The following is a 20,306-nucleotide window of genomic DNA, read 5'->3' as shown; positions in this document are numbered from 1 at the left end:
TAAAGAAAAACTTTACCCTTAACAGGTTTCCAACTGTGTCCACGTGTTCTTGATGAACTCATTTTAAAATAACAGTCTCGATCCACTGTACTAATTCCTTCATATTTTTAAACACTTCAATCATGTCACCTCTTAATCTTCTTTTGCTTAAACTGTATAGGCTCAGCTCTTTTAATCTCTCCACATTATTCAACCCCTGTAGCCCTGGAATCAGCCTAGTCGCTCTTCTCTGGACTTTTTCTAGTGCTGCTATGTCCTTTTTGTAGCCTGGAGACCAAAAATGCACACAGTACTCCAGATGAGACCTCATCAGTGCTTTATAAAGCTTCAGCCTAATTTCCTTGGACTTGTACTCCACACATCATGCTATATAACCTAACATTCTGTTTGCCTTCTTAATGGCTTCTGAACACTTTCTGGAAGTCGATAACTTAAGAGACCACTATGACTCCTAAATCCTTCTCATAAGGTGTACACCCATTGTGTATTCAAACCTAACATTTTACTTCCTATATGTAATACATTACATTTACTTAAATTAAATTTCATCTGCCACAAATTTGACCTAGGTTGTATGCTGTCCAAGTCCCTCTGTAATGATTCAGTGGATTCTAAATTATCTGCCAATCCACCTAGCTTGCTATCATCTTACTTATGTTCCTATCCAAATCATTTATATATATTAAAAATAGCAGTAGCCTTAGCACTGTGGAAGCACCACCTGGAGTTCGGCAAAGTTCTCGAATATTTCATCAGACTGACGGTGAGATGAACTCCATAGGGTTTGCTCATCACTGCTCATGAACAGACTGAAATTCTGTAAGGATCACCTGTATCTGATGCATCTGTTTTGAGCCATGGAGATACAGCGAATGGGAGCTTTGAAAGTTTCCTAGCACTCCACTCATAGGATACCACGCACATTCAGAAGTGGCTTCAAAATTTAAATAGTTGAACCAAATCATCACTTTGATGAGATACACTGACACTAGAACTACAGCCTATCATGTTGTCACTGTCAATTTTTGAACAACAGTCACTATTATCACAAAGTAAATCGCTTTCTCCTTCACACTTTTTATTACATGTATTCAGTGTGCTATGTTGCAACAAATACAGTGTCAATACCTGTCCTCTGCACACCTAGTCACTGCTTACTGGATGTTGGTGTATGTGCGGTGGCTTACGAAGGATGTGTTATCCCAGGGATGATGGTAAAGGGTTAAAGAAGACTTGATTGGCCAGTCTAGCAGCAAGAATATTTCTTTAAATAACAAACAACAAATATTTATTTTTATAATTTAATTGATTTCTGGGCTGCTGGAGCCCACGTTATCTTGTGTGTAATTCCAGCTGTGAGGAAAACAGAACGTTTTTTGTAAATTCCTATTTTCTTTCAGCTACTTAATATATTTGTTTAGTTTTAGTTTTTCCTTTTGGTTTTGTTAATTATTTTATTTCCGTTTACCAAGATGTTTTCTTATTACACGTAATACATTTCATCTTCGTTTTAGATTTTGTTAACAATAACAACTTTGGAACATATTGGTACTAGTATGTCCATAAATCACTTTTTTAGGCATTATTTATTAAAACACGTTAGAGATATCAATATACTTCACATTCCCAATTGAGACAGAGAAACAGGGATTTCTAATTATATATATCACTTCCAATTGTGTTGTTTATTTTCTCTTATATCCTGCATGCTTATATTGTCCATCTCATTTTCTGGTCCACATACTGCATCACCCACCTGTAGGCAAAGACTTTGAGCAGTGTCATTCGTCACAAGGAGAGCTTGCCATTCAAATGTGTGTAATGCCATATGCTCTTGATCCCACACATGGAACTTCAACATAAATAATGGCCTGATTAACAATATAGGAACTGGCATAAGAGGCGCATCAGAAAAAAAGAGCGAGAGAAGCCATTTCGTTTGTATGTTGGAATATGCAAACTTATGTGTCATGCTAATTGCTATATTTAAAAACCACCCTGGACAACATACACCCCGATATTGCTAACTTTCAGTAAGCTTTTCTAAGACTATATCCAGTTTTCTGCTATTTTCTATTATACTTTTTTACTTTAATAAATATTTCATTTCTTTCATATATTTATACTTTACCTTTATATCTAGAGTTGAATGAAGTAATAAAGTAAATATTAGGTACTTGGTGTGTGTAGATTGGTGCTTGTTTGCATACAGAGCTTACCAAGGCTGACAGGTCACACCTGAATATAAGAACAAGCGCGGTTGGTTTGAGAATCTTCTTTTTTTGTAACCTCACTGCCCTAGCCACCCCAGTCATGACTATCGATGACCTGGGTTCAAGAAGGTACTAAGGCTGCTGGCCACCTGGCTATCACAGTTATCTTTTAATTTCTGTTTGCTTAAACTAAAAAGGTTAAACTCCTTTAATTTTTCCTCATAGTTCATACCTCTTAGTCCCAGAACCAGCAAACCCGCGATTCTCGAAAGAATCGCAAATCCAAGAATAGCAATCACTTCCTGTTCCCTCCGATATTTGGAGGGAAGAAAAATCATGGAGGGCAGATGCGTCCTGGGAAAGTTTTCATTTAATTAAATAAACATATTTGTACTAAAGCAGTTTCTTTTTGGAGCCATGACTCATCTGGTTCTGGTGTTTCAGAAACGCGTTGTAGGCACCTTCATTTATTGTTTTTATCAATGCGGTCTCGTTTTTGTTTTCCTATGGCTGTGTTGTTAGCTAAAAGTCGTTTGCTGACGGCGGCGGATTCGCGTGCTTAAGTGACCTTGGTGGCGGACCCGGGCTTGGATGGGTACATTACTAAACGAAGGTGGTATATGCGGTGGCGTGGGTGGTCGCATTCGGGCGGCGGTGGTAGTGTGTACGGCTTGCTTGTGGCCTCTGGCATCTGTGCATATATACAACCTGGTGTGCATGCTTTACCTCAAGTTTAGTTTACAGGTCGTGTTGTGTTGTTTAGGCGCCACCTACTGACTCTGGGAAGCTACTGGGTTTGACTTGGGGGCGCTTTCGGTGCTTCTTCATTGCATATATACAAACATCACTAAATGAAGGTTGTATATGTGGTGGTGTTCACGTTTGGGCGGTGGTTGTATTGTGACGTGAAATTTAGTTTACAGGTTGTGTTGTGTTGTTTGGGCACCACCTACTGACTCTGGGAAGCCGCTGGGTTTGACTCTGGGGCGCAGTGCGCATGCGCTTCGGTGCGTCTGGCATCCGTGCATATATATAACCTTTGTTTAGTAATACAGAACAGACTCATTGACCTCTGGACTCTAGCATTGCTATGTCTTTTTTGTATTGTCTACAGAACAAAACTGCACACTGGACTCACCAGTGCTTTAGAAAAAACAACTTTTTTTGACTACTTTAACATTCTCTTAGCCTACTTCTGTATCCTGGATGTTAATAGTGACGAGTTCACTGTAATTTATGGATATGGAAGAGAAGGTAATGAAGGTAAAGAAAGCAATCACAATCGAAACAAAGAAGGAAATTGTGCGGAAATATGAGAGTGGTGTTCATGTGACCAATCTCGCTAATATGTACAGCATGTCGAAAACCACCATCTCAACAATTTTACAAAGAAAAGATTTGTATAAGGAGGCTCCTTCCAAACAATAACCACCTTCCATTTCATTCTCCTCCTCCTCCCTTCCTGCAGCCCACAGATGTCAAATTAAATGGTGAGTACAGTATGAAATTGTTGTTTCTGGTACGCTAGGCACTTTTTATAACCTTTTGGTTAGTACATTAGAAAAATTATTGGTGTTTTGGTAAATTATGCACATTATACAACCCTTTTTTATTATGAAAAGGTTAAGTAAGTGTTGCTGTGGGAGGTTTGGAACGCATTATGGGTATTTCCATTATTTCTTATGGGAAAAATAGTCTTGACTTACAACCAACTTGAGTTACAACCAGCCCTCGCGAACGAATTGAGTTCGTACATCAAGGATCCACTGCACTGGGTTGGACCCCTTTTGCCTTCAGAACTGTCATAATTCTTCCTGGCACAGATTCAACAAGGTGCTGGAAACATTCCTCAGGGATTTTGGTCCATATTGACATGATACCATCACACAGTTGCTGCATACTTGTCGGATTCACATCCACGATGTGAATCTCCAGTTCCACTGCATCCCAAAAGTGCTCTGTTGGATTAAGATCCTGTGACTGTGAAGGCTTTTTTGTATAATTAAACTCATTGTCATGTTCAAGAAACCAGTTTGAGATGATTTCAGCTTTGTGACATGGTGCGTTATCCTGCTGGAAGTAGCCATAAGAAGATGTGTATACTGTGGTGGTCATAAAGGGATGGACATGGTCAGCAACAATACTCAGGGAGGCTGTGTCATTTAAACAGTGCTCAACTGGTACTAAGGGATACAAAATGTGCCAAGAAATTACCCCTCACACCATTGCACCACTATCACCAGCCTTAACCATTGATACAAGGGAAGATGGGTCCATAATTTCATGTTGTTGACCCAAAATTCAGACTTTACCATCCAAATATCACAGCAGAAATTGAGAATCTTCGAGACTACTATCCAAGTTTGGTGAGCCCATGTGAGTTGTAGCCTGTTCTTAGGTGACAGGAATGGTACCCGGTGTACTTTCCTGCTGTTGTAGCCCATTTTCTTCAAGGTTCTACAGGTTGTGCAGTCAGAGATGCTCTTCTGCATACTTCAATTGTAACAAGTGTTTATTTGAGATACAGTTGCCTTTCTATCAGCTCAAACCAGTCTGGCCAATCTACTCTGACCTGTGACATTAACAAGGCATTTTCACTCATAGAACTGTCACTCACTGTATAATTTACCTTTTTTGAACCATTCTCTGTAAACCCTAGAGATGGTTGTGCATGAAAATCCCAGTAGATCAGCAGTTTCTTAAATAATCAGACCAACTCGTATGGCACCAACTACCATGCCATGTTCTGATGCTTGATTTGAACTTCAGCAGGTCGTCTTGACAACATGCCTAAAAGCATTGAGTTGCTGCCATGTGATTGGCGGATTAGATATTTGCATTAACGAGCAGTTGAACAGGTGTAACTAATAAAGTGTCCAGTAAGTGTATATTAAAAATTGAAGCAGCCCCAACACTAAGCCCAGAGCGACACCTCTTTTAAAATCACAGATAAGGTTCACGTCATAACACTTTGCTTGCTGTGTTTTAGCAAGTTTTGCACACAACTGCAGACTATACCCTGAATTCCCACTTCTTTTATTTTTATCCCCAAATCTCTCTTGTGGGACCTTATCAACTACTTTCTGAAAATCAAAATAAATACAAAAAATCCCAATGGATTTTGAATTTCTTTATGTTCTTTCAGAAGCATTTTAATTTCACTAAACACTGAATTCCTTCTTAAGGCCACTCATGTTTATGATCCTAGGTTTTATTAGTGCTTTTAAAATTAAAAGAAAAAAGGGAGACATAAAATTAGATGTTTGATAGAATATAAATACAACAACTTGATATTCTTAGTGCAGAAGAAATTGATAAACTTCTGACACTTTTAAAATCACAGAATGCCATAAACTCACTCCAAAGTGGGTCAGGTGCAAGCCCAGATGGTCACCCATTTAAATTTTATAAAACTTTTTCAACCAATCAAGCTGCATTAATTTAAATAATGTTCATAGATACTAGAAAAATAATTTTTACCACAAACTTTCTTCCACGCAATGATAACCGATTTTCCAAAAATAAATAAATAAATAAAGACTTGGTACTATGTGCATCATGTAGACCAGTTTCACTCCTTAGCAATGATGGTAAGATACTAGCAAAAGTATTAGCTAGAAGAACGGAGAAAGCATTACCCTCAGTATTATCACAAGATCAAACCTAATATATTAAAGATACACACTCAGCCTCAAATTATTGGTGCTGCTTAATCCTTCTACATAATCTGATACCCGCTATTCATTTGTCTGTCCATGACTTTTAATCACCTGTAGTTCACAAACTGTTTCACCTATTGACCTGAAATTTGGTACACATATACTACGAGATGTCTACTATCCACTTTCGGGGTAATGATTAACCTCCAATTTTTATTTTATTTTATTGTATTGTAGAATCAACTCTCTGCAGCGGCCAACAGGGTGACTGTGCGGCTTATGTGTACGGGCGCCGTTCTCATTCTTACCACCATTGCCGTCACTTCCCCTACCTCTTCATATCTTAAGTCATTCTTGAGGCAGATTGAAGACTTAAGTGCCAGCTTAAGTGAACAATTAAAGAAAACTGACTTGATCAGTTTAAACACGATAAGATGCCGCCAAAAGAAGAGAAGAAGAGGGCTGCTAGAGTGGAGAAAAGAAGAGCTGCTTAGGAAGCAGCAAGTGCATCAACCTCGCAGCAAACGAAAGAGTATGAAAACTATGAAGAGTGCACTCAGCATTTACGACAGGCTGACGCAGAGCGAAAGAGAATTGCTCAAGCAAATGAGAGCAAATACAAGACCATACAATGAAGACGGGCCGACACTGAGTGAAAGAGAGTCGCAAGAGCAAACGAGACTGAGGAAGAGGCTAATCAACGTCGGCAATAAGTGGTCAAACGTGCCAGAATTGCAAAGGAAAATGAGACAGAGCACAGCACCATCCAGCGACGACAAAGAGAAAATTCTTGAAAATATTGACAGAATGCGCTCAATTCAACAATTTGCTCAATCTGCAATAGGCAACGAAAATGAGATATTTGGACATTCCTGTGGTGCAATGAATAAAGTTTGTAGTAAATGCAACGCCTTATATTTTCAGGCTGAGGCATCTGCCCGAATGGAGTTCTCTAAGTGTTGCAAAAACGGGAAAGATTTCGATAGAACACATTGATTTTGAAATTCATTAAATGAATGAGCAAAATGTATATGAAAATGTAAGTATTAGTGAACATGCTAAAATACGCTATCCAAAATATTTGTACAATCTGATGACAGCAAAAGAAAGAAGTTCTAAAAGTTTTATGGAAAATATACGATCCATTAAAAGTTCATTTGCATCCATGGGTGTCAATATTGTAAAACCACCAGGAATTGGTCCATACTGCTTTAGAATCCATGGACAAATTTATCACAGAACTGGAACATTGCATCCTGCTGAGGGTGAACCAAGGAAATATGCACAATTATATATATTGGACACAGAGGAAGCAACAAAACAACGGTTATCGTCGTATGAAAGCTTGAACTGTGATGAAACTGTGATGACTGAATTGGTTAAGATTATGTCGAAAAACCCCTACGCAGAGGCATATAAAATGCTCTATAAGGTTGAAAGAGAAGCCATTAGAGAGTCCCAAAGAACAGGACAACCCTTGACAAATTAGACAGGATCGAAAGAAAGATCCTCGAAGATATAACAATGCTACTGCTAATGAAATTGCCATAATATTTGCTAATGAAGATGGAGAACCCCCATTTGAAAGAGATTTACTGATCTATACTAGACCATCCGAACATGATCACGCTGCAACCAAAAGAATAAATTTCCTCAACCCAAATTTAGATCCAATGACCTACCTTTTACTATTTGCAAATGGGGAAGAGGGATGGGGAACAGAGTTAAAGAAGCAAAATCATACAGGCAAGAGACAACACATTACACAAAGAGAATATTATTGTTATCGACTTGCTGTAAGAGCTGAAAGGTTTAACCCTATTCATAATGCTGGAAAACTGACACAGCAATATATAGTGGATGCTTATGTAAAGACCGATGCAAATTACCTGAATTATATCAGAATGAATCAGCCAAAATTAAAAGTTGACCAATACAATGTACTTTAAGATTATCTGGCAACCAGAAGGGAAAATTAAAGCTTATTACCAGGTACAACTTATATACTTCCTTCAAGTTTTGAAGGTAGTCCAAGACAGATGGTATAAGGATACCAAGATGCTATGTGCATTGTAACTAAATACGGAAAGCCAGATCTGTTTATTACAATGACATGTAACCCTGAATTAACAGAAATAAAGGAAAACTTGCAACACGGCCAAAAAGTTGAACACCCGACCTGATTTAGCAGCAAAAGTTTTTAACATAAAATTAAAAAGTTTGCTTGATGATTTAATTAAGAATCATGCCTTCGGATTAGTGGATGCATATGTGCATGTCATTGAATTTCAGAAACGAGGACTTCCACATGCGCATATTTTACTCAATCTTGGAAAAGACCATAAGCCTAATACAGAAGAAGACATTGACAAAATTGTATGCGTTGAAATACCTCATAAAGAAAAAAATCCATGACCGTGGAAAGTCATCACAAACTACAAGGTACATCAACCATGTGGAAAAGAAAATCTGAACAGTGATTTCCTAAATAATTTCAAGAACGCACTTTGGAAACATTGACGGATATCCTATATATAGAAGACGAGCAGGCACATTGGCTATAATAAATGGCAGAGTAATCGATAACTCACGAATCGTGCCTTATAACCCAGTTTTAAGTTTAAAGTATAATTGTTATATAAACATAGAAATATGTTCGATTGTTAGTGTCAAATATCTGTTTAAGTACATTTATAAAGGCCACGACTGTGAGAGTGTGGAAGTAAAGAAGGCAACCACAAACATCTTAACGCACGATGAGACACAGACCTTTGTTAACTCACGCTATGTGAGTGCCCCAGAAGCTAGCTGGAGACTATTCAGTATGAAAATGCATGATCAATCTCATACTATATAAAGACTTCCAGTTCATTTGCCCAATCAGCAACCTGTTTACTTTAATCCAGATGATGCAGGGAATTTGGAAATTGCTGTTACGCGATCCGACACCAAAAACACTAAACTCAATAGAAAAGATCCCTCCGCATGAAAATTTAACTACATTGATATTCCAAAACATTATACGTGGAACCAAAAAAACTAAGTGGCAGAAAAGGCACAAATGTGCACATAAAGTAATTTGAAGAATGTATACAGTAATCATAAGAGAAGCTGAAGGATATTTTTTGCATCTTCTGTTATTGCACATTAAAGGCGCGACAAGTTACAATTATCTGAAGTCGTTTAATGAAGCTATAAGTTCCAGTCTACAGGAAGCTACAAAGCAACGTGGGCTTCTCATAGATGACACAGTGTGGGAAAACACACTTACCGATGCAGCTGTGTTTAATATGCCAAGACAGATCAGAGATTTGTTCGCATATATTTTTGTCTGTTTGGCACACCAACTGAACCAGAGAAGCTGTGGGAAAAGTTTAAGATTCATATGATTGAAGATTTTTGCATGACATTACATAATGGAGATAGTGAATGTACGCAATGTGAAATGTATGCCCTTAAGGAGCTGCATGCTATTTTTCGAAGTCATAGCCAAGAGAGTAATTCGAATTTTAATTTGTCCGATCCTCCTATAAGTCTTCCCGCCTTGACTAGGGTTGTATTTAATGGTGCAATTGAACAAACAACAGCAGAACAAATGATGCAAACTTTAAATCAAGAGCAAAGATTAGCATTCGACGAAATAGTCAGAGCCTTGTCTGACGACAGCAATGTAAAATGCTATCATTTGGATGGTCCTGGGGGAAGTGGTAAGACTTATTTGTATAAGATGCTGATCCATTACATTAGAGGAAGAAATTAAATTGTTCTTCCTGCTGCCTCAACTGGAATTGCAGCTAATTTATTAATTGGAGGGAGAACTTTCCATTCTCAGTATGGACTTGGTCCGAATATTGTAGAAAATACAACTCCAACTATAACCAAGAATAGTGTAGCTGCAAATTTATTTAGACAGGCCAAGCTTTTGATTATAGATGAATGCTCAATGATGTCAGGACTTGCTCTAAATGCGACTGAAAGAATGTTCTGGGAAACCGTAATGAAAAATAAAATTCCATTTGGAGGAAAGGTTTTGCTGATGGGAGGTGATTTTCGCCAGTACCTCACTATAGTTAAACATGGAACAAAAAAGCAATCCTACAAGCAAGTCTGCATAACAGTAAGTTTTTCAAAGACTTCAAAAGGCTCACTCTAAAAAATAACGAGATCAGTTGATCCACAGTTTACTGAATGGCTAATGAAGCTTGGAAACGGAAGTCTTACCAATGATTGTGACTTAGATGAAGATATTATAGAAATACCGAATGTGTATTTATGTCATGGTTTGTTAGTAACTGAAATCTTTGGAGATAGTATTAATACACAGATGGTTAGGAATATGATTGGAAAGACTATATTATGCCCTAAAAATTCTGATGTTGATCAATTAAACGAGGATGTTCTTAATAAAATGTCAGGCAACATTGTAATATACTTGAGCGATGACTCAATACAAACTGATGATGATGATGAAAGAGATAACTTTCCTGTTGAGTTTTTGAATACCCTTTCTCCGTCTGGGTTTGCTCCACATAGTCTGAAATTGAAGATCGGAGCTATTATTATGTTACTGCAGAATTTAAATAGTAAACGAGGTTTGTGCAATGGAACACGATTTATTGTTAGAGATCTAAAACCTAATGTAATTGAGGTGGAGATTATTACTGGCTCAAGTATAGCTGATGTTGTGCTTATACCAAGGATAGATTTGATTAGCAATGATACCGATTTTCCATTTAAGCTGAGAAAAAAACAATTCCCTATAAAACTTGTTTTTGCTATGACAATAAACAAGTCCCAGGGACAAACACTCGATAGAGTTGGAATTTTTTTTTACCAGAACCCGTTTTTGGACATGGACAACTGTATGTTGCCTTTTCAAGAGTACGACGATCAAAAGATGTAAAGGTGAAAGTCCTAGATTCACCATCGCAGGGAAAGCCGATTGAGAAAAGTGAAAGAGTATTTACTAGAAACATTGTTTATCACAAGGTTGTTTGTCACCAAGACACATGAGTGTTTACATTTAACACTGTAGCTCCCAAACCATTTGACCTATTGATCTATTTAAATAAATTTGGCATACATATTATATTATGTGACCTCTACTGTCAACTTTCGGAGTGATTGACCTCCAATGTCAAAGGTCAACCGAGTAAAGTCAAATCACGTGTATTCACTGTATGGTTGTTTGTAATGTGCCTTTACAGTCACCTGCAGCTCCCAAATCATTCGACATACACACCTGAAATTTCGTACACATATATGGTCAACGGAGTATAACCAAGTCAAGTGTATTCACTGCATGTTATTGTGCAGTGCGCCGTTACTGGTGTAATATATTTACTCACAAACTCCAAAGTATTACTATCTTTGGATGCAGGCAAAGCCTTTTATTGAGTTGAAAAGGACTACCTATTTACTACAATGTACAAATTCAGGTTTTATTATAACATATCCTCATGGATTAAATTACTTTATACTAGCCCAGAAGCCTCAGTCCATATTGATAACATCAACACAGATTACTTAAAGTTAGAATAAGGTACTTGACAAGCAGTAGCTAATGAGCTATTGACTATTCATTTCCAGAAGTAACCAGAGATACAGGGGATTATTAGAGTAGGATTTGAACAAAAAATATCACTATGCACATACGGTGCTTTACATAGCAGACCTACAATCAGCTCTACCATAAGTCTTAAGCATGTTAGGTGAATATCATAAGATCTCTGGATTCAAAATAACTTTGATTAAAAGTGTGCCTTTCCCAGTGAATTGTCTAGCACATCATATCAGATTTGATATTTATTTATTAATAATATTACAACAGTTTTATATCTGGGGATAAATATAAAGACCTGTTCCAATCTAATTTTGGCAGTACTTTGAAAAAAAAAAATCAAACAAAATTTTAACAGATGGTCTACCCTCTACCTCACCTTTGGAGGGAGAATTGATAATGTCAAAATGAACATTCTCCCTAAGCTGCTATATCCATTCCACATTATCCCTGCATACAAAACCAAATCATTCTTTAAGAAATTAGACTCAATCATAACATTACAAATGTCAACACATCCCAAAGCCAACTCTATTGAGATCTAAAGCAGAAGGTGGTATCACACTACATGACTTTCAATTTTACTAGTGGGCCGCAAATATACATACAATAAAATCTTGGAAATTGGCAGAAATTCATCAGTTTACACCTGCATGGCTTGCTATGGAAAACATATCTTGTTCTAACCCTTTTTTGTATGCCCTGATAATACTAATTATCAATAGTATACTAGTAATCTAATTGTCCACCAATTACTTAAAATATGGAACCGATGCAGGACACATTTAAAAGTAGATAAGCTCTTATGTGTTGCTCATATATATAAAATCACCTTTTTTAACCTTTTAAGACTCACTGCTTAATTTATGGAAAATAGTAGGGATTAAGACATTCATACATCTTTACATGAACAACATATTTGCATGTTATGAACCATTATGCTGCAAAGTTAACTTTATAGCTTCACACATTTTTTCTGTATACAAATCAGATTTTTTTTTGACAGAAACCTACAGAACTTTCCATACCTTACTCGCATATCTATCCCAGATGTAATACTAGTTAGTCTGGAAGAAGATTTAGACAGTACTTTAGCAATATATAAGAAAATTTCAAAGAAATTATCCTTTAATGACAATACAGAACAGTGGAAAAGTAACCTTTCAATTAGCATCTCAGAAAAGGAGTGTAACTCAGCCATACACAGAATGTATTCTAGATCTACATGTGCCAAGAATTCCATAATTCAAGTAAAAAAATTGAATTGATCATATTAATATTGCTTAAAAATGTATTAAATGTACAAAGGGCAAGATCCAATCTGGGAGCTATGTCATTTAGCTCCAGCATCTCAAGGTATTATATTTTGGGAATTAAAATGTTTGACAAAAAAATCTAAATACTTCTGAAATAGCCTTAGTGACATAATCACTCCTAACCATTAATGATGATATTTATGTACTCCAGGATAAGTTTGAAGTGTACAGGGATAAATCAATTGTAATATCCCTAGCATGCAGACCTATCTTGCTTAACTGGAACAATCCCTACCCACCTTCTATAATACAGTAGGCAGGTGACATTCTACTTTATCTCAGATAAGAAAAATCAAATTCACTCTTAGAGGATGGTCAATTTTTTTTTTAAAAACAAGACAAGAATTCACTAATATAATTTCAGGATAATCATGCTGGGTCTGTCAGTGACTCTCTTATGGTATTAATTGTTTTAATTTTTTTTTTGAGTGGACTTTGAATCTTGTTTTGTTTCTTTCTTTGGATTAAATGTGTTATGTTATTATTATTTGTGTGATTGAGTGGTATGCCATTGCAATGTTTCACTTTTCAAAAATTAAATAGAAAGGAGTAAAAAATAAAGTATCCTAAAATCTTAACAAGCTGAGTGAAAGAACTCAGAAGCTGAACCATCTAAGTTGAACCAGCTGTCTATATAAATACAATATATGCATTATTTTTTATTACAAATGTAGACGGAATGTTACATGAATGTTTAAGCAATGTAAGGATAAATACAATCAGCAATGGAATTAAAGAATCAAACTGAAATCCACTTCTCTGTCTGAAATAAAAATTCCACCTACATAAAAGAAAGGAAAAAAAAAGTCTTGTAGTTGGGCTAAGTATAGGAATGGGGCATTATTGATTCCTGCTCTGAACTAGCATTCCAGCCAGCTCCATCAGCCCAAATGTACAAAGGAATATAGGGAAAGACACAAAAGACTAAATGAAATGAATATTTCTATCAAAACTGTTGGGTAAGATAATATTGAAAACAGGCATTATTTCTGTTTCCTTATACAATCTATGACATTATGTAAAACTGTTTTAAGTCATTCAGCTTTCTTTTTTAGGGCTTATTTTTGAAGTGGGTGTTAGTCATCATTTACTCCCACATGAGTACTGATTAATAGTGGTAATTATAAAATGATAAGGTGTTATCTACAATCATCAAAACATCAACCATGGTTTGATGAATATGAAAATCTTAGAATAAAACAAAGCTTACCTATGTTCAGCAGATTATTCTTGTAGAAGAAAGGTTTGGTAGAATTTTCTTTTGATCCATTAACAAAGATATAAATTATTGTGTCTTTAATGTTTTTCCACATTAGATCATGTGGCTGGAAGTGACAGCCTTGCCGAATACCACCTATGTAAATGTATTGCTTACAGGACTGAACCTTCTCCAGATATCTGTACCTGAAAAAGAGAGTAAAGTATTACAAAACATTTTAATGGAACTTAGTTTTACACTTTCTTCCAGTACCACCTGCGAGTATGAATTGTATTAAGAGGGTCTGAGAATATATCTGTTTATGTATGTATACTTTTCAAATAACAAAATCTTACAGAATAACAGAGAGAGCTTTAACTTGAACAGATGACAATAGTTTAGTATCATTTAGATAAATATTAATAAAGCAAATAATATTTAATGGAAAAGTGACTGTATACAGGTTAGTTTTTAAAAATAAAAGCATGATTGTCTGCCATAGAGAAAGAACAGAAATTTCTACTTTACATCTATTGAAGGTGGGAGTTCAATTACCTAAGGTATTAATGTAAGGAATAAATATGGAAATAAGTAACTAAACAAATACTCTACTCTAAAATGTTTTTATATGTTACTTACCCAATTTAGTTTGTAGCGGTGGCTGAGAAAGAATTATTTTAATCCCATATTTTCATGGAGAAATTACATATTGAAAATTCAAACTCAGTGAGACATGATTCTTGACAAATGAATGAGGGGAAATGATAGATGTCCAATTCAAACACATAGCATTGACAGAATGGCATCTTTCCTGTTGATATTCAATGCTGAGTTTACTTTAGCAGAAAATACACACATGTTGATGGCTTTGACGTTACTCAGATCGTTTGCCACTGTCCAGAATTGGTCACCACAGGGTCCTGTTAAGTCTGAATCTTAAATATGTAATTTATCTAGAAAATCATGAGATCTAAAAATGTTTTTGGGCACCTTTGGGTACTCCTTTGATATATTTTTGGGAGGCAGAATATGTTTCTGTTTACTGATTTTTATTCAAATATTATTATCTTAATTGACTGCATGGACCTACATGGTCACTTCTTTTGCTCTATGATGAAAGCTCATGCAAGTTATTACTGCTGGAATGGCTCATAGGACTTAAGTTGCATGTATATTCTATATGCAGTCAATTCTCATGGATCTTTCATAGTCATTCTAAAATTTTTAAATTAATAAATCTTTAAAAACAGTTGTGAGGAAGGAGTTCCAACACGGCTTAGAAAATATTGAAAAGGTTGAGATGACAATTAAGCATTAGTTAAAAAAAACAGTGGTTTATAGAAACAAAATGAAGTAAACCATAACTTTATAACAACATTAAATTTTAGTTTGACTTTACTGGAGATTATAAGAATTGGTCTAAGTGAGAGTAAGTGGAATAGGTGACAAGCATGTGAACCCATGACATATTTGTAAATTCCATCTCACTAAAACCACGATCTTCTGGACATTTTCATGTAATTCAATGGGTAATGTACAGGAAGAATACTCCTACACTTAGCCCAACTATATAAACAAAGTTTAAAAGCATTTGCTCACTTTTCTAAAAATAATTTTTAGGGCAACACCTGGGTATTTTAAGGAGGAAAAAAAAGATCAAAATTATCTGCTTACTTTTTTAGACTGAAATTAAACCAGATCTTGCGCAGAGATTTATTGACATGGCTGATAAACACCCCTATTTTCATGTATTACAACAGGCACTGAACATGAACATAATACTGCTGTTCCCCCTATTGTCTTTCCAAAGAAAAATAAAGATCCTTTGGAATGTGTAACATACAGACCAACTTCATTACTGAATTCTGGTGTCAAGGTATTGGCCAAAGTTGTACCAAAAAACTGAGAAAGTGCTTCTATAATAACATCACAGGATTAAACTGGATTCATTAAAGGAAGGCAACTATTGTAAAAAGCCTACCACTTGTTCAATAAACTGTACTTTTTCTCTCTGCTTGAATTTCAGCTATATATACTACTGAGTTATGAATATTCTTGATCAGTGAAATTCACCAAAGCGTTTTTTACATAGAATATATAGCTTAAGTGAAAATTGTTTTCATTGTTTCACACGTCTACAATAAGATCGTTGCTGACTCGGCCATCGCTGTGTTGTAAGCATAGCTGGTTTTCCTCGTAAGATGAACTAAACCCTCGCCCCCACACACCATCCACCAAACAGTGCTGTGCAAATATTTTTCCTCATCTCTAACAACATCATTTCTTCCACTTGCAGTTGTTTCAACACCCCAGGCAAGTATCAAGACCATATAAATTAGGCCTCTTTCCCTAATGCTTTCCAGATGAGACCACATGTCCTCACAAAGATTGGGCTCATCATCCAATTGAAGGGGACTTGCTTTGACATAAACAGCAACCCCACCTCTTTCCTGTTCTGTCTATCCTTCCTAAAAAAATGAGTATCTTTCTATGTCATACTCATCCCCGTATTGCTACAATATCATAATTATGTTCTGCTATATGAAACTCCAATGCACTTGTTTTATTTTTGATACTTCTAGCATTAAGGCAACCTATTTGTATCGTGTTGCTTATTTTACTTTTGCAGTAAAACGTTGGGTTAGAGTTTACATTATGTTTTTAAAACTATAGTTTGTTCCTTCATATACTGTATAGTTCTAAACATGCCTGTCCTAAATTCCCTGCTCCCCCATACTCTAGCTTAACTAATCTTCAACTAACTTACTCATACACCTACCCAACACATTGGTGCCCCTCCGGTTAAGATGTAATCTGTTGCAGCAGAACAGCTCTCATCTGTTCCCAAAGGAGTCCAAATACACCACTAACATATACCCTCTACTCTACACCAACATTTCAGCCAAACGTTAAGCCTTCTAATCTCCTCAGTCTTACCTGGATGGCATAGGCAGAACATTGGAGAAGACTGCCTTGTCCGTTGTGCTTCTCAGCCTGGCACCAAATTCTTTAAATTTGGATTGCAGAACTGACATAGTACTCTTTTGTATGTCACTTGTTCCAACATGGACAGTGACAACTGGATCCACTCCCACTCTGGCCAAGAGCCTAGCCATTCTTCTAGGGAGGTCTCCCAACTATGCACCCGGAAAGTAACACACAGTGAAAGAATCTTTGTTTCTGGATCAAACCTGCATTTCAACTATCACTACCTCTCTCTTTCTGAGAACTATTTTTGAGGCGGCTCATTGACTTTAGGGACTTTCAAAAGTAGACTTGATTTTTTTTTTTTAGAAGAATTAAGAGGATAGGATTGGCGAGCTTTGTTGGGCTGAATGGCCTATTCTCATCAAGACTGTTCTAATGTTCATTGGGGCTCCTCATGCCTGCCTAGCACCACAAATTCTTCAGAGACACTGTCCAGTTCTGTAAGAACCCAAAAACGGTTTGACATTTCCAATTTTGGGTTTGATGCCCATGGACAGTGTGCACCCTTTACCTTGCACCTTGTGACCGTGACCCACTCATCTCTACCTTTCTGGTCTGGAATCTCCTCCGCGCCATTTTAGAGGTGCATACTACCTCTCTAAAGGGCATTAATTCTCTACTACAACTCAGGCCAGCCACCTCTTCCAGTTCAGCGACCCTGCGATCAAAGTGCTCGATTAGCCTGCACATCCTGCAGATGTAGCCCTCATTGAAGACTGGCTCCTCCAAGCTGTCATCTAAAAAGTCCAACATCTAGCAGGAATTGCATTGCCCTGGCCTCATTATTAAAATTTGAGTTAGGATTACTAAAACTGCATTAATTTTTTTTTTTATTTCATTAAAATTAAATGATGTAACTTAAATGGTAAAACTAAACAAATGTCCGCTAAAGAAATTGGATTAAAGAACTGCTACATTTCTTTAATTTTGTACCTTCTGTGCCCTTAAGATCCTGTAATCTTCTCCCCCTCGACTGCCTTCTGTTTGTTCTTCTATTAGGTTAACTTTAGTTTTCTCTGTCTGTTCTCCTAACTAGGCTCCTCTTATTCTTTACTTAAAAGCTCTTCACTCACACAATTTGTTTCCTACGTATTAACGAATCCTCACGCTGCCGCCCTCTTAACTGCTTTACTTTCCTGACGGCTAAAAACTGTTCAATCTACAAAAACTTCCTTAGTGAATATCTGCTGCTATTTAATTTCGTTCTGTCTTGTCTGCTCCTACAGCCGCTTGTAACTAATTGGCATCTTAATGCTGTGCATCTGCCTACATGCCACTGAGCTTTTCTCTTAACAACTTTGAAGTTAGCCGTGGCTTTACTCATCCCCTGAAGAATCAATGTTCCTTTTAACTATTTGTTGCTACAATGCAGATTATTTACTTACAGAGTTGCTGGTGTCAGCTATTGCCACTTATTGCCAAGCCTCAATGATGCTAGTTTGAATACAAATAGGTACACATAACAAGTAACTTTTACAAATGCACCCCCAAACACCCAGCTGCTCTTGCTCCTAAGGAGTGCAGGAGAAAAAAAAGCAAAAAAACTCTTCTGAAGGGAAAATTGCTTTAAAAGTTTTTGCACAGCTACTTAGCAGCAACTAAAACAAAGCCTTATAGGAGCAAACTGTATTTTATAATTAACTCTCACACCACAGAAAAATACAACAGCTCTCAGCCGCTTCTCTCTTGATTGCAAAGATGATGTTTATAATCAGGATTTGAATCTAAACACACATCTTACCAATCCTGCTAAAGAATAATTGTCTTTGCTGCTCTTTTACTTTAACATTCATTCCTTCCAACCCCATACATTCACTTTAATCTCTAAAAGTAAAGTGTGGAGGTTGAAATAGATCTATTACACCCCCAAACTGCTCTTTCAAAACATCTTTTTGATTTATTGATTGATTGATATATACTTTATTAATCCCCAAGGGGAAATTCACATACTCCAGCAGCAGCATACTGATAAAAACAATATTAATTAAAGAGCAATAAAAGCGCAGTGCAAGTTAAAAAGTGTAAGGTGGAGAGTGCAAGGCAGGTATAACAGTCAATAACGTTGTATAGTGTTAACGTTTACCCCCCCGGGTGGAATTGAAGAGTCGCACAGTGTGGGGGAGGAACGATCTCCTCAGTCTGTCAGTGGAGCATGACAGTGACAGCAGTCTGTTGCTGAAGCTGCTCCTCTGTCTGGAGATGATACTGTTCAGTGGATTCTCCATGATTGACAGGAGCCTACTCAGCGCCTGATGCTCCGCTACAGATGTCAGACTGTCTAGCTCCGTGCGTACAACAGAGCCTGCCATCCTCACCAGTTTGTCCAGCCATGAGGCGTCCCTCTTCTTTATGCTGGCTCCCCAGCATACCACCGCGTAGAACAGGGCGCTCACCACAACCGTCTGATAGAACCTCTGCAGCATCTTATTGCAGATGTTGAAGGACACCAGCCTTCTAAGGAAGTATAGTCAGCTCTGTCCTCTCTTGCACAGAGCATCAGTATTGGCAGTCCAGTCCAGTTTATCATCCAGCTGCACTCCCAGGTATTTATAGGTCTGTCCCTCTGCACACAGTCACCTCTGATAATCACGGGATCAGGGGCCTCCTAAAGTCCATCACCAGCTCTTTGGTTTTGCTGGCGTTCAGGTGTAGGTGGTTTGAATCACACCATTTAACAAAGTCCTTGATTAGGTTCTTATACTCCTCCTCCTGCCCACTCCTGATGCAGCCCGCGATTGCAGTGTCGTCAGTGAACTTTAGCACGTGGCCGGACTCTGAGTTGTACTGGAAGTCCGATGTATTTAGGCTGAACAGGACCAGAGAAAGCTGGGCTCGGAATTCCTTCTGCACGCGCTTGAGCTCATGCTGATCACGGCCTTTAAAAGCCCTTTTCTTCTGGTTCAAAAGGCCCTTGATGTCACTTGCAATCCATGGCTTGTTGTTAGCATAGCAGCGTACTGTTCTTACTGGAACTACAATGTCCATACAGAGGTTGATGTAGTCAGTAGTGCAGTCAACGACCTCCTCAATGTTCTCACTATATGACCCCTGCAGGATATCCGAGTCCGTAGTTCCAAAGCAGTCTCTCTGAGTCTGCTCTGCTTCAGGAGACCCTGAATGAGCGTGTGGTTGTAGGTAGCTCCCTCACTCTTGGTTTGTAGTGAGGCAGAAGCAGAACCAGGTTATGATCTGCTTTCCCAAGCGCAGGCAGTGGGGTGGCGCTGTATGTGTCCTTAACATTTGCATACAGTAGGTCAATAGTCCTATTTCCCTGGGTGTTACAATTCACATACTGAGAGAAGGCAGGTAATTATTTGTCCAGCATCACATGGTTACAGTCTCCAGAGATTAGCGCAAGCGCCTCAGAGTGCT

At 37.4% G+C, this 20,306-nt stretch overlaps 1 protein-coding gene across 1 annotated transcript in view; it reads right to left on the bottom strand.

Moving 5' to 3' along the window:
* The window catches only part of LOC114662099 (interleukin-13 receptor subunit alpha-1-like), an 87,735-nt gene that overhangs the window by 47,043 nt on the left and 20,386 nt on the right, over positions 1 to 20,306 (bottom strand). Inside the window, exon 5 of the mRNA XM_028815430.2 lies at positions 13,959 to 14,152. Within this exon, the coding sequence (XP_028671263.2) occupies positions 13,959 to 14,152 (194 nt within the window). The remainder of the gene's footprint in view (positions 1 to 13,958; positions 14,153 to 20,306) is intronic.

The sequence above is a fragment of the Erpetoichthys calabaricus genome, chromosome 12 (genome assembly GCF_900747795.2).
Source record: "Erpetoichthys calabaricus chromosome 12, fErpCal1.3, whole genome shotgun sequence".
Lineage (NCBI taxonomy): Eukaryota > Metazoa > Chordata > Cladistia > Polypteriformes > Polypteridae > Erpetoichthys > Erpetoichthys calabaricus.
This window is presented reverse-complemented; position numbering and strand designations above follow the sequence as displayed.